General features: G+C 38.3%; 2 protein-coding genes across 2 annotated transcripts; both read left to right on the top strand.

The window, feature by feature from the left end:
- Positions 1–954: 954 nt before the first annotated feature.
- Positions 955–10,982, top strand: plin3 (perilipin 3). The gene is made up of 8 exons (XM_088004936.1): positions 955–1,114; positions 6,077–6,163; positions 6,378–6,573; positions 6,957–7,039; positions 7,613–7,844; positions 8,846–9,186; positions 9,511–9,729; positions 10,408–10,982. Exons 2-8 carry the CDS (start codon positions 6,098–6,100, stop codon positions 10,528–10,530), a joined length of 1,260 nt encoding a protein of 419 aa, XP_087861062.1. The 5' UTR covers positions 955–1,114; positions 6,077–6,097; the 3' UTR covers positions 10,531–10,982.
- Positions 10,983–12,642: 1,660 nt separating this feature from the next.
- Positions 12,643–22,915, top strand: LOC106910904 (AN1-type zinc finger protein 5). The gene is made up of 6 exons (XM_014977610.2): positions 12,643–12,780; positions 13,893–14,091; positions 14,372–14,483; positions 16,671–16,813; positions 17,489–17,596; positions 19,265–22,915. Exons 2-6 carry the CDS (start codon positions 13,932–13,934, stop codon positions 19,411–19,413), a joined length of 672 nt encoding a protein of 223 aa, XP_014833096.2. The 5' UTR covers positions 12,643–12,780; positions 13,893–13,931; the 3' UTR covers positions 19,414–22,915.
- The last annotated feature ends 1,205 nt before the right edge of the window (positions 22,916–24,120 follow it).

Genomic DNA, 24,120 nt, shown 5'->3' with positions numbered 1-24,120 from the left:
ATGGAAACAATCTCAACAGTGTCGAAGAGCAAGTATTGAGCTGTGATGCTTTCAGTTAACAAAGAGCTTAAGTATTCAAGTCACTGCTGCACACCACAGTGCAAGGAGAGCTCCACCGTGTTTTAGCGCGGGTATTGTGTGTATGCAATGTGTGTACACGCAATCAAAAGTACAAAGTTACTGCTAGGCCTATATCTCTGCCAGAGCCAGGACCAAGTATTTGTTTTGTAAGCCAAAAGTAGGTCTCTTGTCTTTTCCCTCAAATCTCAAGTCAAGTCCTAAGACAATGGCACACAAGTATTAAGTCAAACCCAAACTCTAAACTTCAAATTTCAATAAGTTATTTGACCTGGTATGTAATATTGTTTGGAGTCTATAAATTGCTTTTACAAAAGACATTTTGTTATTTCCTTTTAAAAGCAGCGAAAAGAAAGTGCTTTTGACATGTAATTTCTTTTTTACTTTTTTGCTGGTTGATGTTGTTTGCCACATCAACCAGCATCAGGTCATGACTTTCAAAATGTCAGAAAATTAGTGCTGATGTTGCTTTTCACAATAAATATAAACTGAAACAAACTGAACGGTCAGTAAATTGAGAAATAGTGAGCAGCAAAAACAAAACAAAAAAACTGGCTCTTTAAAAAAAACAGAAATTGTGCTTGCATTAAACTCCAATGGTACACACCTGGCTTTACAATAATGCATGCATTATTGAATCATTGAAATAAGAAATCAAGTAATTTATGCAAGTTAAATTCCAGAATTACATCTACTTGAGATGCTACAACTTGATAGACTATCAAGTTTACAACAACTATTGTCTCTAGGTACCTTACAAAACAGTTTTAAAAAGCATCTAACGTGATGTTTTAGTGTAGTATTACACACGCAATCAGAAGTTACAGGAAGTACCATGTGTGTAGTGCGTGTCATATCCGTGCTGTGATTTAATTGGCTGAAAGTTGCTAAAACATTTGAAGGCCCCGCCCCCGTCCAGCATTAACTAGTTGCTCAACACTTCAGTAGAAAGACTGATAAAAGTTGGGTCCATTCATTGAACAGCATTGACGTCGCAGGTCACTACAGGCCAGAGAGGAACCGGTCCGTCAGTGAGGTCAGTGTTTTTATTTCACTGTTTCGTTGTTTTAAAAGCTCCTCCAGAAACCTCAAATGCCCAGCTGCTGCTAAGCTAGCTATAATGACGCCAGCTTGTGTGACAAACAGGGCGTTGCTGTCATTTTCAGCCCGCAGATATAATGTGTTTTTTTCAATTAATATTCCCTAACATATGTTCAGCTGTGGGTTTATGTCTAAAACGCTGATTTCAACATGTTGGCCACATTACCAATTCTATGTACTCATCTGGGTTAAAGTTCGTTAGCCACAAAGTGAAAGGCGTGACAGTGAAACGCCAATAATAAGATAATCTTAGGTGCTTATTGTCTGTATTATTATTGACATTTAAAAAGATTATGTTAATATTGTTGTAGACAGGAATGTGGCAGTGTTATTTTTTTTTTAAGCAAAGAAATCTCAGTTTTTAACAAATTGGTTTTATTTTATCCAGAAACATCTTGGCTTCAAATACATACTTACTTTTTTTATGGCAATCAAGTGAATGCCATGACTTTGGTAGAATATGGATTTCTACAGTGTAGTTTTTTTGTTTGTTTGTTTTTGATAAAGAAGCACCATTCAGGCTTTTACAGGCTAAAAGCACTTTGAAATGCTTTGCTGTTGAAATGTGCTATACAAATAAAATTTGATTGATAACAATGATGTCCAATTCTGCTTGAGGTTTGATCTGTCATTTCCAATTGACTTCCTGAAAGTTACACAAACGTTTTAATTCTACAACTAAATGTAACCAAGAAAGTGCTACATGTTCTTCGATGCGGGTGGAAGTTTTAAAGAAACGCAAATGACTCCAATGATCCCAAATGATTGGTTTATAAACTTTTCACAATTTTTAAAATTAGTGGTGTCAAATCTCTTTCCTGATATGTCACAAAGCCAAACAAAAAGTTAGGAGTAGACATTTATCATATGATTCATCATCATCATCATGTGAGAATAAAAAACATCCTTTGAGTTTGTGATGCTGTGATAACAATAACACCTTTTTGGTATTTGCTTTTGAAAGACTTTCAAAATATGATTAAGCACAATTATGCAGTTTTAACAGCACAGCTTTGCTACTTGGTGATATAAGTGTAGCAAATAGGACTTATGATGAAGATGAAATTGTATTTCTTTTAGGGAGGGTCTGACTCTGTACATAGATTTATAGCACAAATATTCTTGGTCACTACTTTTATTGTACTCTCAATAAATGCCACAAAATATTGTAATTTTTCGAGTCCTTATCACCTGTCAGAGTTGCCTCCAAATGCTATTTGGAATGACGTTCAACCTGACTAAAAGTTTAATGATTTACTAATTAATGTTCTTGCTGATCAAGCTAAATATGGTTAACATAAGATAATAATGCATTTCTCTATATTTGGCACCAAAACTGTAGAAGTATGTTCACTGAAGGTTATTGAATAATACAAAAAATATTTTATTATTAAAGTTTCTTTTTTTGTTGTTTTTCTTTGCATTGCCCATCACTCAGTTCTCTACACTAGACAGACTTGTTGGATTTTTCAGTTTGGGGGAAAAAAACTTATTCTCCCTTCTTGAATCCCAACTTTTGGAGGATCTTTTTTTTCTAATTAAGTGAAAATTTAGACTTAATTTCTAACAGCTCAAACAGTGCCTATTACTAAGAATGTATATCTTTCTATAAATCTTTTTTTTTTTTTTTTGACAGGATACAGAAAAACCTGTTAACAGAGTTGGAGAATCACAGCTCTAACTAGCAAACTCAATCTGTGTCTTATGTTTTATATCCATGATAAGACCTAGTGAATCAAATACCCTAATAGAGCTCATAATCAGTGCTGGCCCTAATATCAAAGGTCGTGTTGAGTTGTGGGTTCAAACAGAGTCTAGCATTCTTTTCCCGACAGATTATTTGTGAGCTCTGTGAGGATTTTTAACATTCACTAGGTAGAGTGTTTGGCAGGATTCCTGCGAGTGTTTCATGGGAATCTGTTGTCGGCGGGCTGATTATTTATGAACAACTGACAACCTTTTTCTCCTGGACGTCTCTCGTATCTCAAGAATATTTATCTCAGGTTTATCTTGTGCTTGACTTCAGCGCTGATAAAGTCAGACTTTGGTTTAGAATAAAGGCAGTGAAGATGTCACCGGCTGACACTTGGAAGAAGGCCTGTTGCTCAACCAAGCTGTTGCAATAAAATGTAATCTTCCTTTGCTCTGAGCTCACAGAGGCTGTTGGAACGCTACAGTTTTGTGAAAACATCAGAGGGAATATTTCATTCCCTTTGACATCTCAAATATGTGAAATGATTAAACAGCAGCTCTTTATTAAAATCGGCTAGAGCTTCTTGCAGCACAATTTGCCTTCTCCTCGAGCAGTTCCTCTTGTCAGGTGGATGTAACGGGTCTACGAGAGCATTTTCTTCTGGCTGATTACATGTTGCAGCTGGTCAGCCCACTCTTTCTGCTCAAACTCATGTCCTTCTGTGACTTATTTGTCAAAAACATCAGGCCAAGCCTGTCGAGCAGCTGTTAGCTGTGTCCCAAGACAGGTGAAGACAGGTGGAGTCCATTTATGTCTCTATGTGCCATCTGGTAGAGCAAAAATCAGATGTCATCCATATGTTCAGGGCACCAGGGAGACATAAGGTTGTTGCAGTAGACTCTCTCCTCTTTCTTTCCCTTTTTTTTTTTTTTTTTGCTGTGCCCTAATGCTAGGCAGAGATGAGAAAAGAGGAAATTAATCAATAGAAGGAATTGCCTGCTGAGGTTGGTCATGCGATTAGGCAAATTCTCTTTCCGGTCGTAGTTTGACAGAAACACTGAAGTGATTCAACACCTGACTGCCTGGCGGTGAGTCGTATCAAAATTCAACCAGAAACTGCCTGCTCTCTGACGTGTCACCTCACACGCTCAGATGCAGACAAATGCATTTGGCACCACTGGTTAAGATGGATAGATGCCTCACATGCTACTGTCATTTTTTATTTCAGTAGAGTAACCTGATATGATCTTTTTCTCTGGTTAGCATCACTGATAAATGGTTTTCTTATGGCTACCCAAGACTTCAATCCTGATACCCTGAGTTTCCCTTGTGTATGTTCAACGTAACTCTTGAGTTCTACTGTTTATCCTCTAGTTTGATGTCACCAAATTTTGAAATGATCACCAATTGTGATCATTCATTAGTTTTCAGCCGCATTTCTCCCTTGAAATTGATTGTTCCCCTCTTTCCTTCCGTTCTTTAATAATGCTTTGGCTTGATGCATGCCAGTGATTTGACCCTTCTTACTAACATCTTTTCCACAACCATAGGCTGTGTCTTTCGACATGCTTATTTAAGAAATGAGAAGCACCTCATTGCATCGGTTGGTGTTAAATAACTTGTTGCCAGCCGGAAGACAATCATTCATGCAGTAACTATCCAATATCTGTGCAAGAAAAATGGTGTAAGGAGGAGGAATGGTGACTGATTCCTCTCTTTGTATGTTTCTACCTTTATTTGAAATATTATGAAAGAAGGAGCAAGTGCTTTCTCATTAGCCAAAAAGGTTTTGCACAAGGTATTGACAGTTGGAGAACCAACAATTGTGACCCTGCTGATTTTTGTCAAGAACAGATGTTTCTCAATGTGGGTTTTTCTCCCGCATAAATAAATGCAACATGTAGATCTTTAATATTGGTTTAAAGTATCTAATGTGAGAGAGATCTATTTGAGAATAGTTGCAGTTTAAACTTAGTTTAAATTAAATTATTTAGTATACAAAGACAATGTTCTTTGTGCTTTTAAAATCAAATATGAAAATTTAAGTAATTAAGTTGAGTCAGAGGAAAGTGGATTTCCATCACCTTATATCTGCGCCAGCCGCCTTCGTTTAGACTTTTAACCTGAAACTGTTGTCAGCCACTCGGCGTCTGAGTCAGCGATTTTGCTTGGAAATTGCTGCTACTCCTATCATTCCTGAAGGCTTGTTGACTTGTTGTTTGTCTGGGCAAAATGTGAGTAGATGCAGCCTCAGGCTTTACAATGGTGGAAACTGGTGGTGGTGTTTGATACTGGCGATTCTCGTGCTGTCGGTGAGCAGCATGAGAATTTTTTTAAAAATGGCGTGTTGCATCTAAAATGACTTCTTTTGTTGCCTGCTTGTAGAGTCAATAGGACTAGGGACTCCTTGTGTAGAAATGCTATAAGAAAATATTGCTTAAACCTGGCAGTGATGCTGAAGGAATCCAATTCACATCTTCCGGTTTTGTGCTGAAGGGAAGTCGTGTTTTACTGTTTTGTTTTAGTCTCTGGACTGCATTTGAGCAAATCTTGATCAATCTAAAATACTGAAGCTGAATTGTATTTATGAAATCTCCAGTTTTATTTAAACAAAAAGCAAAATGTTTTTTTCTTTTTTCAAAAAGAAGTTGAACTACCTTAAATCAGCAGATATAATGGATGGGTCACAACAAGACTGAACTATCTTTCTGGTCCTGGGAGCAGATTTGAAGATTTAAAAAAAAATGTTGGGCTTTTTTGCTTTTACTTTTTTCTCAAAGCATTTCTTCTTCCTGTTTAAATGACGTTTTTGACTTTAAGCATGCAAATCACATCCAGGAACATACCAATAATATTGATATTATTTGAAAAAAATGGAGCAAAGTCGATGGGAAAATAAAGTTAAATATTTTAAATATCAGAGGAATATGGAGGCTTGAAGTGTTTGTAGTGGTACTAGGCCCAGTTTTATTGTTTTAAACCAGTTTCATCCTTGTTGCATCATAGCGTTGACTAATGGATTTAACATGGCTGAGCTTTCTTTCTTCGTGCATTTAAACCATCTGACAGAACAGCTATTCCTGCTAGATAAAGTACATCAGCCACTTTAACAAAGACTTCCAGAGACGGAGCTGTGTTTCATCATGCACTCAGAGCAAAGTGAGGTGAATCTCAATTTCTAACTCTCTCTGTATTCTGTGTCAGAGATTGAACCCAGCAGTCACAATGGCAGACAGCGGGAAAACTGAGGCTGGAGCTGCAGCAACTGAACCAGCTAATGAAGAGCAGCAGGTGAGGAGCACAGAAACCCTCCGCCACACCTACTACAAATTATAACTTATTTTACGCTTGTAACATCTCCAGGTTCAAAAAAAGTTGGCGTAATAATGCAACTAAATGTAAATGAAAGCTTAAGAAATCCGATTTGTTTCAGAAAAAAGTGTATTTTCCCTTTTCTTTTTTTTTTTTTCTCGAAGCGACCCTAATTGTTACTTTCTGGTTCCAGAATGTTGTTGCAAGAGTGAGCCACTTGCCCCTGGTCAGCTCAGCCTGTGAGGCTGTTTCCAATGCCTACAGCAGCACCAAAGACAACGTGCCCTTGCTGAAGGGGGTGATGAATGTTGCAGAGAGTGGGGTCCGGACTCTCGGAGCAGCTGCCAGCACGGGGTCCAAACCCGTTTTGGGCATGATCGAACCACAACGTAAGGTTCTCCTCTCCACAAAGTGTGATGTAATGTGTATGCAATAAAAGTTCCTAAATGTTCTCTGAAATCTGCCATTAAGTTAAATGGGGACTATGGTTATGGGGAAAAAAAAGTGTGAAATGAGCTTGAGTTTGGCCTGTTGCCTGAGAGTTTCGGGGTCATTTTTAAAATGAATTTCTGGAATCTGCTAAAAACAAACTTTGCACATACTGTATTTCACTGTACATTTCGTTGAAGCTCTTTGCTTCTGTTGTATTGTAAACAAAAATATGTATCTGTCCACCACATTAGTTGAGAGTCATTATTTTTATGCTGACTACAATAGTAGCTCTTATTATTTTTATATTTGAAGTAAGCTTCTATCCTGCATGTTGTTTCAGTCGCCACAGTGAATGAGTATGCCTTGAAAGGACTCGATAAGATGGAAGAGAAGCTGCCGATTCTTCACCAACCAGCTGACAAGGTCAAGACGAACCTGTATAAATAACTTCCATACATCTATTTTCTTCTCCTCTTCTAAGTAGATAATTTATAAACCAGTATATTGTCCCCTGAGAGGCTGGAGTGAAAACTGCATACTGGATCTTGAACTGCAGTTCCGTCAGGTTTTGGTCTGGACTTTGACTGGACCCTTGAAACACCATGACTGTTTCTTTTCAGCCATCCTGTTTTGCTAGTGTTCTTGGGGTCATTGTTCTGATGAGGATGTAGTCTCTGTCAAGCTTAATCTTGTTGACAAGATAGCCTTACGTTATATTATAGATCCTGTGGCTGTAAAATATGACAAAGCTACAACAGTTTAAAAAAAAAGAGCTGCATTTTTTTTTAAATAATCTTGTTTATCCAGTGTTTCATTAGTATTCACTAATGGCCTGTAATTTTGTTAAAATATCTTGAATATAATCTGAGCCCTAACTTAAAAAGCAGTGAATTTGTTTCTTAGTTTTTTTCTGTTTTGTTTAGATTTTTCTACTGGAGCTACATGCATTAAATTTCCATAATCTCTGACACCTTGTCTCTTCATTATTCCCCACAGGTGGTGTCAGACACCGTAGGTATGGTGTACCAGTCAGTGACGGGGGCCAAAGACGCAGTGCTGGGCGCTGTGATGAGTGGCGTCGAGCTGACCCGGGCGGCGGTCAGTGGTAGCATCAACACAGTCATGGGCACCAGGATGGGCCAGATGGTCAGCAGCGGGATGGGTCTGGCCCTCAGCCGATCTGAGGACTGGGTTGATCAGAACCTGCCACTTACTGAGAGGGAGCTGGGTCAGTACCAATGCTAAATGAGGAAATGATCGTGTCTCTGTTCAAAAACAGAACCACTGATGGCACACGTCCGCCCCTGCAGAGAAGGGTGGTCCGACGGTTTGATGATAATGACATCCTGATGTGATTAATAGGACTGTACACAGGACGGACGACGGGATTTTATTGCATTCAATTATGCTACGAGCTGATGTCATCAATGGTTAGGTGCTATTCATAGAGAGGAAGTCAGGGCATTGCTTTGAACTTGCCTTCTGTTCCTTTGGCTCACACAGTTCCTGTAATTTCCAGCACACGGTTTTGACACCTGCTACTGTGATGTCATACATTTGTGACAACTCGCAGTGCTCCAGGTTAGAAATGATGCTCATGGGGACATCGAGTGATTGTGCGCTGTGAAAATACACCCGGAAGCATGACGGCAGAAGAAAAGCACTCTGAAGTTTACCTTCAGTCGACATGGACAGGAATGTCAATAATTTGAACATTTCTTATTGGGAAGGTGGTAAAATGTAATTATTCAACAAACAATCTAAAAAAATGTTATAAGTTTTAATTGAGATTTTTCTCTAATCCACAAAGGTTGAAATTAGATGTGCTTTAAAGCGCTTCTTCAAATCAAACCTAACATGTAGTGACGTGATGGACAATGAATTGTATTTGTTCCATTAAATAATTGCACCCTCAAACTATGGTGCAGAGTAGTAAAGGTATATGTGTGTTTTCAAAATTAAGAATACAAAAAAACTTGTGTGTATATAGCAGACATAATGATATCCAGCTGCTGCCCCAAATATGAAGAGATTCTGAATATTGTGTGCAAGAAAAATGAGACCAAAAAGGTCTTTTAATATTGCCTGCATTAAATTCTGACTGTGGGGACATTAAATCTGAACTGTTACATTTTTAACGCCATTAAAAATCAAATGAACAGCACTACCTTACATTTGCAACCATTAAATAAAGCATGTGACTAAGAGATTATTACGTTTCTCTTCCAGCTGCTGTGGCCGAACCTGCCAACGCTGAGGTGTCGACCACGTCAGCCAACCCCAGCTACTTTGTCCGTCTGGGTAAACTCTCTGCCAAGGTGCAGGAGCGAGCTCTGGAGCAATCCCTGGGCCGCGCACGAAAGGCCAGGGATGCCACCTACGCTGCGGTGGCTCAGATTACCAGTACCCTGGACTTAGTGGAGAGCGCCCGTGCCAGTCTGGGGACAGCAGGCAGCCAAATAGCAGGAGCTCCAGAACAGCTGCTGCAGCACTGGACCGAGTGGAAGAAGAAACGGGAGGGGGAGGGACTGACCGAGTCGGAACCAGATGGGTCCAAGGATGAAGCTGAGGTCAGGATTTAACCATTTTTGAGTTTAATTCATTGTTTGGTTTTGTAATCTCAATGTACTTCCTGAAATACCGACACCGACTTTATGTCCTAATCCTGAATTTGTATTTCAGAGTTTATAGCCTGATTTTAATTGACTGAAATGTTTATTTGATCAGTTTTTTTTTTCTCCCAACTTTACTGTGACTTGGATCTTATATTTATATTTCAATAGCTTTTTTTCATACTTTTAATGTTTTAAATTTGTCTCACCCTTTGCTCACTCTACCGCAGTAAACTCTGCAATAGAGCTGCGTACTGAAATGCGTTATTTTCACTCTGACAGCAGCTGGAATCACGCGCCCTTTCTATGGTACAAGGCCTGAGTGACCAACTGAGGGCATCATGCTCAAGCGTGGTTTCCAGTGCTCAGGGTCTGCCAGGAACAGTCCAGGAACAACTGACCAGTGCGCGGGTAGCCGCCGAAGAACTGCAGTCATCGCTCAGAAACGCCAGCGCTCTCACTCCCGTCCTGCTAGAGCGAAGCCGCCATCACCTAAAACAAGTACGAAATTTTCCATGCCGTTTCAAGCACCGTTTTTGTATGCATCAGCATGGGAAGATATGTCTGACTTATTATTCAACTTTTTTCCTTACTTTGCATGAGTACAGGTCTTCTACCATCTCCACACATAGGCTTTTACAGGTATCTGTTAGAATATCATCAAAAAGGACTTTAGGAATTTCAGTTTAAAAAACAATCTAAATTTATTACACAGTTAAGATGGTCTCTTCTATTAATTGGTGGTTATAACTTGTCAATGACGGCTTCTCAGGAAATTTTAATATTCCAATACAACAAGATATTTATTAACGTTCCAGTCATACCATATATATTTAAATAGTTTTATGTAATGAACCCACCTTGTGGAGAGTGTCAGTGACTGCCTTCTAGACAACTGACAAATGCCAAAACAGAACATTACATTTTTGAAGCCATAAAAAAACAAAAAAGGTCTTTCTAATATTCAGATACTTTAAGTGTAATTAATATATATTGATATAACTTTCACAATTGATCTGAATTGCTCAAGCTAAATTTTTTGCTGCTGTTCTAATTTCTTGAGAGGCACCTTACACCCTAAAGGTGTATAAGACTTAGCATGTCACAGTTTTGTCTTTCTTGTGAGAAAGATTAGCCTGTAGCTGTAATTTAACTGCTGTTGGTGTGTACCTTTCGTAGGTTCAACACTCACTGGATGGAGTCATGGACTATTTGCTACACAACACGCCACTCAACTGGATCGTGGGACCTTTTGTTGCTCAGAAGACTGAGAGCGAACAAGGGGAAGTGCAAACGGAGTAGGCTAGCACGAACAACTTGCACTCAAGATTTTTTTTTTTTTTTTGTCCTCACTTTTGTTTCTTTTCAACAAAAGCTTCCAGTATTTTGATGTTTTTTCAAGGAATATCCTCTCTAAAACATTGCATAATGTTCATTTAATCACATCTTTATGTCGATGCTTTTCAATGAAACTTAACTGACATTGCACTGATCACGCAGCATTTAACACGGTTGACATAAAAAGACGGTTTTCCTTTTATCTTTTACATTTGCACGTTTTTTTTTTCTTTGTCGAGTAATAACCCATCCCTTTTAAGACGGGACATTTGTTGACATTCCAGTCATTCCAACAGTAGAACCAGGAACAAGATGGAAGAGGAGTTGAGAGCACAGTTTCACGAGTTTATAACATTCACGGTTGTTCCATGTGAATGAGCTGTCACTAAAAAGTATTCAATAAATCTTGAACAGAAGACTCTCTGTTTCTCTTTAGTATTTATTCTGATCTATTAGCTAATGGTGTAATTATTGGATAAGTGTTGTGCATTGCTGTTTCAAATCTTTGTTGAAGACCCTTCATAGAATGCTGTTGTATTTTAACTTTATTTCACCAAACATTTACAATTGTATTCATATCCTTGCATACACCAAATAGACGCACACCTTTAATTCTCGCTGTCTGAAGTTAAATCAGACCAAACATCTCTTGCTGTCAGTCAGAATGATCAAAATTATTTCTATTTGCTAAATTCCACAATAATGAAAGAATGTCTTGGTGATCCATTTATTAAGTATCCAAAATCAGAAGTTTACATAAATTTCCTCAGTATTACGCACAATTGTCCTTGAACTGTACGACTGTTGGAAATCTTTGCCCATTTGGAGGACCTGTTGAAGTTTAACTTTTCTTACTGATATCTTTGGATGTTGCTTCAATATGTCCACAAATAGTACTTTCCTCCTGGTACACCTGCAGCAATACAGCTCCACATCATGATGGTGCCACTCCCAGATCAAATGGGTCCCTTTATTCATCCAAATGTAATGATGGTCATTATGGCCAAACAGTTCAACTTTAGTTTTATCTCAACACAAGACAATTCTTTTGTCCCTCTGTGCAAACTGCAATCTGTTTTTTTTTTTTTGTTTGTTTCTTTTGGAATAATGGCTCCTTTTGTGCTGAGTGGCGATATACAATTTGCACATTTTTGGACCAATATGTGTATTTCTCCAGGACATACAACCCTATAACTCTTTCATGAGCAGTGTGATGGTTGGACATCATATCTATACTTGCATACTTTGGACAGATAAATGAAGTACTTTCAAGCATATGGAAACTGTTTCTAAGGATGAACCAGACTTGTCAATTGTCTTTCTGAGCTGACTTGTCTTGACTTTTTTTTGTGTGTCAAACAATAAAGAAATGTGTTCCAGGTGTGACCTTCAAATACATCCACAGGTGTGCATTCAATTAACCTGAACATATCAATTAACCTATCAGACATTTTCAAAGCCTTGACATCATCTGGGTTTTCCCTTCATCATTTAATGAGATAGTAATCATTCTGTATGTAAACTTTGCTTTTGAAGACATTAATAAATAAATTTCTGACATTCTCACACTCTTGTGGCATTTAGGTGTATATATTTTATAAACTTTGTATTTATTACCTCAGATGGAGTAGCTTGTAAACAAATAAGCGATTTCCCCTTGGAGATTAATAAAGTATATTCTATTCTGTTCAATTTAGCAAACATATTAAGCCTATATATTGCTTTCATAAGCTTTCTATTGAAACATTTTTGCAAAAGTATTTCTGTTTATATTTTTGGTACCATTTGTGGGGTTTTTTTCTTTTAGTCCGTAAAATACGCAATTTGCACATGACCTTATATTTGTCTGACGTCATTTTAAAATATTTAATCAGATGTTATCAGTTATTCAGTGGCCTACTTAATTAGTTGTTTACGAATTACTTTTTAAATCTTTTTACTGTTTTTTAAAATAATTTTTTACTTGAAGAAAATATGTTGCTGTAGTTCTACTTTTTCTAAATCCATCCCTTAGTCAGTTTTAATAGCCTCCGTCCACAATCTTGTGGTTTCTGTTGGTTCTTATGATCTGAATCGATGAGGATGACGTCATGGTCCCTGTTTCGAATGTCGGGAACGCGCCCTGGGTAGGAGGCCGCGCGTTCTGCTGGGGACACAACTTGTTCAAATCTAAAGCTCAAGGTCGTTGACAGCCTCCGGTACCTTGGATTTCAGGTACTGTCTTTATCCTAGAAAGGCATAGGACTGTCTCGCTGCGTATTACCAATTTTAAACTCGCCAGAAGAGTGTCGGGAAGCGCACTCGTTTAGGTTGACTATGCTAGTAGCGCGGCTAACGTTAGCCAGCTAAAGCTAGAGTTTATTCGATTAAAAACAACCCGGATTTGATTGTTGTTTGTTACCAGGGATACATTAGTTTTTATCTGTGTGAGTTCCTTTGTAACGAAAGGTAAACGTGTAAGTTTTGTTCTTCTTTTCGCGTTGGTATGTAGTGTCAGACAGATAAAACGGCCGTCGCGGCTGTTTGCTAATGTTACTGTTTGCTTTGAGCTATGCCAGCACTGGACGGCTGTTGTTTTCTACCACAGCCTGTCAGTGGGAAGTTGCTTAGCTTAATTTTAAGCAATCTTCCCTTCATATTTGCCGAATATTTTGTTATGTAAGAGTTTGGGGTATGTTTTTGAGTTGGTTTCGTAGTTGCCATGTCTTTCGGTGTTGTTCCTTTTATGGCAACTTTTTTCCTGATCTACATCTTGCTTTGCGGCGGAAGAAAGTGTAATCCATCAGCTAGCTGCTGTTTTCGCATACCGTCGCTCCCCCTTTAAACGGCAGCGGTGAACGACTCTTTTGTAGCTTTTGTTTGTTGATCCTTTCTGGTTCTTTCCTGATAAATCCTCAGCTTAATAGGATAAGCACATTTTCAGGCTTTGCCTTAATACGTGAAAACGTAGCTCTGTTTTACTTTTATTATATTTGTCACCTGATCTGAAAATGTTACTGTTGTTGCTTGCTTTCTTTTTAAAACTTGGTTTGGATTCAGATTTTGCTTTATTGTTCTTTGATACCGTAAAGAGTGAACTGGACTTTGTCACTCAGTTATTGGTGTTTGCTGAACTTATAAATCTGTTCTGCTAACTTTTATGAAATTTAACATTCCAAAATGATATTGGACCGCAGTCATCTAAAACCCTGAATTTGCTTCAGCTCTGTTCTCATGCCACAATGCCAATCTCCAAGCTCTTTTAGCTGAAAAATGGAAAAAAATCTCATCTGGTTAGATGGGAACCGCTGGACAATTTTGACTAACTGATTTTCCCACATTTTCAGGAATATCCTCTCCCACCCCCCTTCCCCCTCTGTCAGAGCATGGCTCAGGAGACCAATCAGACGCAAGTGCCAATGCTTTGCACTATGGGATGTGGTTTCTATGGTAACCCCCGCACCAATGGCATGTGCTCTGTCTGCTACAAGGAACACCTGCAGAGACAACAGGGAGGGGGACGAACCAGCCCTCCCGGAGAGAAAGGTAGGACAGAAAACCTGCCAACAACTGGCTTCAGTCTGATATGGTTTGCTTTCAGGAGCTTCAGAGCTCCTGAATTTGCTAAAAGGGGTTGGAGAACAGCTGCCTACACCGTGGCATAAGAAAGCAACAGAGTGACATTGTCATGTGCTGTTTAACCTGAACTCAACTTACAATTGATCTTCTTTGACCAAGACAGTGTGTTTTCTTTATCAAGACACTTGAAATAAGAAAAAAAATCTCTCTGTAAGTTCTCTGTTGTCACACTTTTCTTTCCACACAGCTGCTACATCACCGTCAGGATCACCAACATCGGCGAGTGTAACCGTGGAAGACACAAACTCAGAGCTTAGTACAGAAGCAGCAGGAACCCAAGCTGAGGAACAAACAACCAGGTATGCTGACAAGCTCCTGGACCATTTCTCTCTTTTACATGTATAAAATCTGTCTCATTTATCATGGCCCCAATATCTGTTCCTTTGATTACCAATACAACATGGGATGGCAAGCCTTTTTGTAGGCATAAAAATTAGTAAAACAATGTTGGCCTGAAGGTTGAGAAGAAGTGTGTTTTAAAAAAAACAGCATATTTGAGTTGGTTATTGATTAGAATATTCTACCTTTTTTTTTTTTTAATTCTACTCTTTATAAAGTAATGTGCGACAGAGTATTAGGGCCTTTGTAGATCAAATAAAAAATAATGCGACCACGAATGACTAAATTTCTGCCAAAAACTCAGAAATTTCTTGATCAATTTCTCGGATTTACAAGAAAAGGTTTGGATATTCTCTATCAAAAGTTCTACATTTACAAGAAATAGCAATAATTTCCCCTTGATTAAAGGCAAAAATGTACAATGTTTAAACTAAGAAATTTGCGAGAAAGAAAAATATCTTGAATTGATCAGAGGAAAACTCAAAAGTTTAATGAGATTATAAAGTCAGACATTTGCAACAAAACATGACAGAAGTCCTGGGATTGCAGTGGGGAAAAATTGGAGTTGTGCATCTGGATATTTTCCAGAGCGTAAGTGGGACATCTAAGCTCTTTTCCGGTATCGGAATATCTCTCGGGTGCAGAGTCGACACAGCCATGCTGCAGCTTTCCTGACTATCCGTATCCCGTTCGAGGCGCTCATGGTGATTCTGCACCTGGGACGTGTCGTTTGATACAGGATGCTGGATCCTGGATGTACTATTTACACTTTGGAAAATATCCAGATGTGCACTTCTTTAATTTGCCACTTCAGTCTTAGATGATGTCACAAATGTTTGACCTCAGTAAACCTAACAAATCTTTTTGGCCAATTTCTGGCTTCATAATGTCAGAGGATCTTAATTTTATTGCTGTAAATTTATGTCTCTAATCTTGGAAAATTGTCTTTTTTTTCCCCCTCACATACTTGCTTCTTTACACATTTTTCTTTTTTTTTTTTTTTTTTTTTTTTTTTCAAAACATGTGGTCACATTAGTTCTTCAGCCTTTCCAAAAGTTTTTAGTAGCGGGCTTACTTATGAAAATCAAATTTAAGCAGTATTTAGATTGGTTGAGTGATACATTTGGATTAATTTTGTCCTTCTGTTGTCAACTTGTAGCTTGCACGTATCTAAATAGTTACAGCGTAGGGAAAATATATGTTGTCTTTGTTTGGTTGGTGTATTGAGGGTGTCACTCATTTTCATGTCAGACCACATCAAGACCATGAATGTCCTCTATGGGACAGATGTGACAGAATGCATAGATAAAACCACCAAATTACAAACTGTTACAATAATTATAGCTTTTTCTGCATTTGAGTTACACTTCTAATATTTGTTTTCTATTCACAGTGCTATGATATGTCCCTATACAAAATAATATTTCATCAAACAACCATTATCTTGAAGTTCTATTTCTGTGGGTCTCCAATTTCTAAAGGGCTACAGAAATACTAATATGTCTCACTAAGTTAGAATGTGGCACAATTTCTTGCACATTTGCATGTCAAGCCACTCTTGAACCATTGACGTCGTCAGAGGCGTCTCTCACCTGGACTGAAGAGAAAGCAAACTGGACTGTTGCGCAACGGTCCACAGTCCTGTTTCCAAGTTGAAATAAATTCTGCATTTTATTTTGAAATCGAGGTCCCAGGGTCTGGAGGATGAGTGGAGAGGCACAGACTCCATGTTGCTTAGAGGTCCAGTGTAATATTTTCGGTCTGTGATGGTTTACCATCAGTCATGATCATTAAAATGCCAAAAAAAATAAAAGCTTGAAATGCCTGAAATAACTGTTTCACTGTCTGAGACGACTGGAAAGAAACATTCCACTTTTGCTAATATTAAAATTTTTTGAGATGTACTAGCATTTGCCCCACAGGCCTTGAGTTTGACACGTGATGTATAACTTTACGATTGTGCCCTTATCAGATTTCGTGCAAGGAACTTTAATTGCAGCTTTACTCTGGTTTTCATTTTATCCTCATTTTTCTGTCTTATCTGTCTCATCTTTCTGCTCCCTTTCATAGATACTCTTTCTCCATAAATCTTTTTTGACTATTTGATCTGTCTAATTTCAAACTGTGCCCCTGTTTTGTGGTGATAGTCCCAGCTCTCCGAGCCCAGTAACTCAACAGATGACGGCTATGAGCATCTCCCCAGACTCGGGGGCCGTAGACTCCGATCGAGCAGTGGTCGAGGAAGCGGAGGAGGAGGAAGACGAGGAGGAGGGCACATCCAATAGCGCAGGTGAGCATCACATAAAGGGTTTCCAAGAAAAGTCCTTATAGTGGTGTAAATGGGAAAAACATGTCTCTTAATTTATGCACTGCTTTATTATTCTAGTATTCAGTCTTTGGTAAAATAAATGTGCAAAAAAAACAACTAAATTTTGTGTAATAAAGTCAGCTAAGTGAACCCTTTCCATAACATTGTGAAAGATGGGTAACCCACCCAAAATTTAAAGCACATAGTTGGATGCTAGGAAACATTACATCACTGTTTAAAGCCTCGTACAATCTATGGTCTTCTCTTGTAAATATTCAATGCCAAAAACATAAAAAAACTGAAAATAGCCACCCTTTCTAGTTGTCTTTATGATTACAAAACATCTTATTTGGTTTTACAAGAGCCACTGCACAGAATTCAACGAGCCGCAGGTTGCAGACCCGTACTGTATGCTAACAGGATAAACTTGGATCCTCATCCTGCCTTGCTTGTAATAGCTCCAGTTAATTGAAACCTTAGATAAGAGCAGGCTTGAATATGTGGCGATTTTCCTCTTAACCATTTCCTGACTTGTAACTGTGACACACAACTGTCTGTCTTGAATTTCATGGATTTCTTTTTTGGCTTGCCTCTTTTGAAAAACGACTGAGGGGTTCTCCCTCATCTAAGCATGTGCTGTTTTCCTTCTAACATCAGAACCTGTGACTGATGATGCGCAAGCATCTTCTGAAGGTGACCAAACCCCTGATAAGAACAAGAAAAAGAACCGCTGCTTTTCTTGCCGGAAGAAAGTGGGCCTTACTGGTAAGTAGGGAAAGCAGTTTCCACACTTTCGGGGTAATTATTAAGCTCTGCCTTGATGCTGGGCTCAATAAGTTTGCAACTTGTGGCCAAGGATTGCTGCAAATCTTTACTTTAAACCCCACACTTGGTAGACTCCTCGAAATTGGTATTAATGCAACATATACTTTGTCATTTTCTTTATGGAAATTGCTTTTCTTCAGTGTTATCATATATTTATATTTTGTTGCTAGAGATTCTTGCGTTATCTCTCTAACCATGTAGAAGATTGGAGATAAAATCTGTGATCCAACTTCTACCAGCTCTGTTGTGGTGAACAGCACAGCAGGACACGTGGGGTTTGTGAGCAGCACATACACAAGGGTGATGATTCACAGCACTAAGACCCTCCTTCTGGCTCTGATTGGATGTTTGTATTGTACGCGCTCCATATTTTGCTTTAGAAAATATGTAAGATGGTTTCACGCCAGAAACACTCAAAATATATTTATATTTCACACAAAAAAGATGAAACTAGGGACAGTTGAAAAGTGTTTAAAACTTTAATCACAGTTAAAGGAGGAAATGCCTCCAATGTCCTCGCAGTCGACCACACAGCATGCAACCAATATTGTAAAAATGTGAAGTGTTTGATACGTTGCTTAGCAACGCATCAAACTTTTGAGATCAGAGTCCCCTGCTATAAATGTCCCAGGTAACGTTCAACTCCTCTGCATCCTGGATATTGTATTTATTTTAGTGCCATCTTCATCTCACATTAACATTTACAGTCAAGATCAATAAATTTCAACATATTTTCTGATGAAACTTGTTTGTTATATTAAAAGCACAAAAGCTGTTGATGTGCAGAAAGTTGCATTTGATGTTGAGATGTTCATTTGTCAGAGGGATTTGTAGTGTTCAAACCAGTTTTAACTGGTGCATATTTTGGTGCTTTGTTTTGCTACTGTGCAGATTACTGATTTTAGCAAGATCTTTGAAAGGGTCTTTTTTCTCTGCTTGAAATGACAAAACTTTGACTGTAGAATCCTATTATGCAATATTGTCTTTACTATTCTTTATTGACACAATTAGGACGATTGGTGTTCTCAGCGTGTAACCCTTAGGAATTGTAAATTCACACTGCAGCGCTCAGCATTTCTAAAACGCTGCCAACATCTTCCAGTGTTGATGTTGAAAACATCTGAACAAATTTTCTGCATTCCTTCCTCTTATCTGAAGTCTGTCCTCGGTCTGAATGAACAGTAGATTGGTAGCAGGAAATTGTTTTTCTAAAAGGCCTTCTTCCATTTTAGTACTTCCTCTTACGTCAAATCTTAGCACTTATTAATCACTTTGAGTTGTCTTCGACATGCAACAACTTGTGCACTGAAAAAGGGATTCTTGAGCTGCCAATCAAGCTAAATTTCCTATTAATGGAAAAACATTTGCTGTCTGAAAGATCTATATGAAAGTACTTTAAAAACAAACTGTAGTTAACTGTAGTTGAACTTTTCACTGCGGTTCAGAGTTCAGTGCAACAATCCACGTAAAGCAGAGCTGTTTGGAAGTGGCCTGTACTTGCATAGCATTTTATTAAGTCCAGAAAACCCCAAAGCATCAGTTTGTGTGTATTTATATTTCTTTATGCTAACGGTTTAAACAATTTTCCTCTCTCTCTTTTTAAATCAGGCTTTGACTGTCGCTGTGGCAACCTGTTCTGTGCCATCCATCGCTACTCTGACAAACACGACTGTCCGTATGATTACCGGAGTGCAGCGGCTGCACGCATACGCAAGGAGAACCCCATCGTGGTGGCTGAAAAAATTCAGAAGTTATGAGGACTAAGTGCAATAAAAGTCTCTAAGACTTTGTGAATTTGAACAATGGCAACTTGGATGAAAAACACCCGACATCGTGGCTTCATTTGTTCGAGGTAGTTGAAGGCGGGCGGGGTGGGGCGACGTGGTCGCAGCAAAAAGTCAAGACACGTCCCTTACTAGTGTTTCCCTCCCTCTCTTTCTCTCGCTCTCTCTCTGCTAGTGACTGCAGCTAAATCTGAGTGTCTGTGTTTTGGGCTTGTATGAAAGTGTGTGTGCGCGCGTGTGTGTGTGTTTGCATACATCTGCTTAAGAGTTGGGGAGAGAGTAAAGTAGGGGCTTGACGGACATTTGTTTTGCCATGGGGAGGGAGGGGATCTACATTTTAGGCCTTTTTTGTTTCTCAGCTTAGAGGGATCGTGTTAGTCATTTTTATTTGTACAATCCCTGTGGGTCATTGAAATAAAATGGGTATAAGGAGTTTGGGAATGTGCCACAGCCTGGATAATGAAACCATCTTATTCAGAAGGTGTTAGTTCAAAAGGAGAAACAAAAAGAAATCATGTGTCGGACCTTTTTAAGGGCTTTGGAATATTTTTTGTCTTAGACTTTAAAATTTCTGTAACCTTAATTTTGAAATTGCTTTCCCCCCCCCCCCCTCTTTAGCTCTCACCCTTTGGATCACCACATGTTGAAGTCCAAAGGCTCAGCATTTTTTTTTTTTTTTTTTTTTTTTTTAGACATTTATTTCTTTACGTTGACATGCATGGATACTGGGTACATGAACAGCTATTGATTGGGGAGGGAAAGGTCAGAGCTGACGGAAAACCTTGACTTAACCGAGTGATTGAATCCTGATTTTTTATTTTATTTTTTTTCCTGTTTTAATGAGTGTATGACTTCAGAAGATCTATATTAATATATTCTAGTTAGCTTGAATTGTGTGATTGCATTCTATTTATTTTATATTGTTTGGTATGTGCTGGAGGATTGGCGGCATGTGTCAGCAGATTGTTAGGATTTGCACTTTGCAGTTTTATTTAATTAATTCCATCCTTACTCTATAACCATGAAAGTAAAATAATATACAACCTCTCATATGGATTGGAGTGCAGTTTTGCTGCAATCTGCGCATTAAGATTGCCTTTTTCTCACTTTTTTTTTCCCATTGAAATAAAGCACAACAATGGATATCAACTGCAGAGCACAAACTATGTGCCAACCCTACTTGGTTTTGTTCAGCATTTTGGTCATTTGAAGTTCATATCTGAGCTATAGAGCAGGCTCAGAGAAATAAAAAGCCTTGTTTTAGTGATGAGGTGTATTATATGAGGTTTTCCTTGAAAACCTTTTTTTTTTTTTTTTTTTTTGTGCTTTTTTGTTTTTGGAGTCAGTTAGGCTCCATGTTTCTCTAACCACCAGCAGACCACTGACACATGCTGAATGAAAACTGACCTGGGTCACGGTTAAGCTACACAAAAACATGTTCTGCTCAGCTACAGCAAAGATTGTCGCCGTGCTGTGCTTTCTTTTTTTTTTTTTTTTTTTTTTCTTTCTTTTTTTGATTCTGACGAGTCCTTATGCAAAGATCGCTTCTGGCTAGCTTGTTTTCAGAAAGATCTGATCTGATGCATGTGTGCAGTTGGGACATAAAGCGCAGCGCTGCAAGTTGACTGCATAGTTGGAAATGTCGGAGCTGTAGTCTGAAAAAAGGCCGCACTCAGCAGTAGCACAATGCATGGCTGAAACCTTTGGGGCTGAAGTTATCAGGACTCAACAGTTTGTTTGTTTTTTTTTTTTTTCTTTTTTTTCCAAATGTAAATAACATATGGCTCCAATTCATATAGTATAATCTTTATGTAGATTATTGCCAGGTAACTAAGGTGATGGATTGAGGTGAAGAATAGTACTATGTGTATTAAAGTGCTTTTCATAATTATCCCAAAAAAAAGTGCCCTTACTGGCACTGACAATTTTACCAATTTATTACCCCATTTAATGTACAATTATAACATGTAAAATTTTGTGTTTTCTGTAAGCCACCCGCTACTTGTATCTTCACCAAGCCATGCATCTTCTATTTTTTACAATCATAATGTTTAAAATAAAAACAAACAAACAAAAAAAAAAACGCCTCCTTACGCATTTAACATCCCTTACTCTGTATTCCGACCCACGCTTTTATCCCGTTACTGATATTAAAAGTTTTAAAAGGCCCCCGTGTCGTTCAGGTAGCAGTTGAGGTTTCAGGTTTTCATTATTTAAGCTTTCCCCGTAAACGTCGCTTGATCTTGCTCATTAAGTATTTATAGAAAAGCTGAAAGGAAACTGCAAGGTGTTTTTTTTCCCTTCTTTTTTTTTTTTTTAAATGATTATATTGTTTTGTTTTTTTCCCCGAAAAGAACCCAATGCAGATTGTGATCGATGTGAAGCTTTTCTTCTGAGATGAGTTTCCGCTTTAACTCCTCGATTTGAATTCCAGTTGAAGTCTCTGTGTTGGTGATGGACATGTCTGAATGGCTGCTGGGGTGAGGACTTGGCATGCCAATACCGAGCCCATTTACCTGAGATAGGCTGAGCGTCTATAAACCCTGACTGTGATTAATTTCTCCTGCCGTTTTGCATCTAGTGGAAAATTGAAATCCCGATGGGGTGAATCTTGGGTGATGACGAGACAAATAACAGTCTCGCTTTACGAAGACTTATAGCTGGTGCATCCATATACATTTAAACATAATTCCCAGACTTTCAAATATTGTTTGATGCAGAACATTTAGTTTTGCTTTACAGATGACTTGTAAAAAGATTGTTCGGCTGCGTAAATCATGGGGGAGGGAGGTTCCATGGTTTGTGCTTATTAATGACTGCTCATATCAGTAACCCGACCCTGTAAACAGGCTTTTTCTAATAATTACGAGCAGTTTGAATGTAAACCACAATATTTCACACATGTTATGATGTCAATTTAACAGACTATTTGGATTTTATTTTGACTGTTTCAGGGAGAGAATGGATATCCAGTTGTCATTTTTACGCAAGTGTCAGTTGAACCACTAACATCGTTTTAGACTGTGATTTGGCACCAGCAACTAGGGTTAGCATTCCTACATAATCTAGATTCCATCAGTACATTAGCTTCTTTTCTTTTTCTTTTTTTTTCCTGTGTTTTGATTATGTTCTGCTGTCTTCAATTCAATGTTAACATCACTGTTCATAATAAATGTCTTCATCATACAGGAGGTTTGATTGATAAATCTATATCTTATGACTGGTTTAAGTTCCGCTTCACCACAGGTGTAAATGCAGATTAAGGTTATTTTTTGATCACTGTCTTTAAAGATGAATTGTGGAGATTTCAGATTAAAGTTTTGTTCAGAGATATAGTTCTTGTCCCTTCGCACTCCAATCCCCCAGAGACACCACCGGATAACTTTTTTTTTTTTCTTTTCTTTTAAGAGTTAGGATTGTATGATGTGTAAGATTAAGTATAAAACAATAAAATCACAAAGTTTATTTTAAAGTATACTTGTCTTTTGTTTTCATTTTTTATGCACAAATGTATTACTTTTTATACATATTTTTCTTGCATTACAACTACAAAAGTGGTAGAGCAGCACATAATTATGTTTTGCTAAAATAAAAATGATCTGCCTCCTCTCTACTCCAGCACACCTAAGGGAATTCCTGGCTACTAATTGGCAGATTTCACAAGGAGAAAGGCGTTCATTTTAAAAGAGGTCACTTTTGTGATTTGCCTCAAGTCAGACAGGGTGAAGAGCATCCATGTGGAAGATGATCTAATTCGATTTGATCTAACTAGAAACATGAAGCTGTAGGGATGCTTTTCTTCGGGAGGAACAGGGAAACTGGATGGAATTAAATGGATTGCAGTCTTTGAAGAAATTTCATTGGTGTCTGCAAAAGGGTTTAAGTCAAAGCATTCTTGTATACATTTGATTGGCCTGTTCAGTTTCCACAACTAAGTTTAACTGAGAATATGTGGCATGCCTTGGAAATTGCTGTTCAAACACCTTCTCTACTCGGTCTTAGCTGACTTCCAAAGATAAAAATGAACATGGCTGACGCATCCCGAGACGTTCAGTTGAACAAAATAGTGCTTTGGGGAGAAGCAGATTCAAACGCACCCCACATTTCCTCTGATTTCTATTTTTAACCAAATTTTGTAAACTATCCTTTTCCTCGTGCACAAACTGCTCGTCTTTTGTATAAAGTTAATCAAGGCAATGAAACTTGTTTGCTGTAACATAATGTGGAAAAAGACTAATGGACGTAAATGCTTCTGTGAGGCAGTCATGCGCTAAATGTTGCGTTGCCGATGTAAACCAGCGCTCTTGTCTGCTTTTGTACTTATTGTTTTGAGATTCAACAAAATGCCGTTGGCACAAAAGCAACCATTCAGCAGCACATAATGTGTTTTAGTGTTCAGCGACACCAAGAGCCTGCCCAAAGGAAATGAGGCTGTCTTGTCTGTTTGTGACCACTGTTGCTTTTGTAATATATCGTAAAAGTATAATTACATGAGCAATTGCGCTCTGCTGAAACTGTGCATTCTCTGATGGTACTGCAAAGACTCGCACCAAAAACAGCTGTTGGTTGAGGGATCCTAAATCATATAAAAATGGGTCTGTGTAAAGTGGCCTGTATAAATAAGTGGAGCACTCTTGCAGGTGCTGTCTCTTACTAAAACATCCAGAAACCCCCCCGCCC

Source organism: Poecilia mexicana, unplaced genomic scaffold (genome assembly GCF_051168715.1).
Source record: "Poecilia mexicana isolate PSO_F unplaced genomic scaffold, ASM5116871v1 scaffold_4, whole genome shotgun sequence".
Lineage (NCBI taxonomy): Eukaryota > Metazoa > Chordata > Actinopteri > Cyprinodontiformes > Poeciliidae > Poecilia > Poecilia mexicana.
The sequence above is the reverse complement of the archived record's forward strand: the minus strand, read 5'-3'. Positions and strand labels throughout refer to the sequence as shown.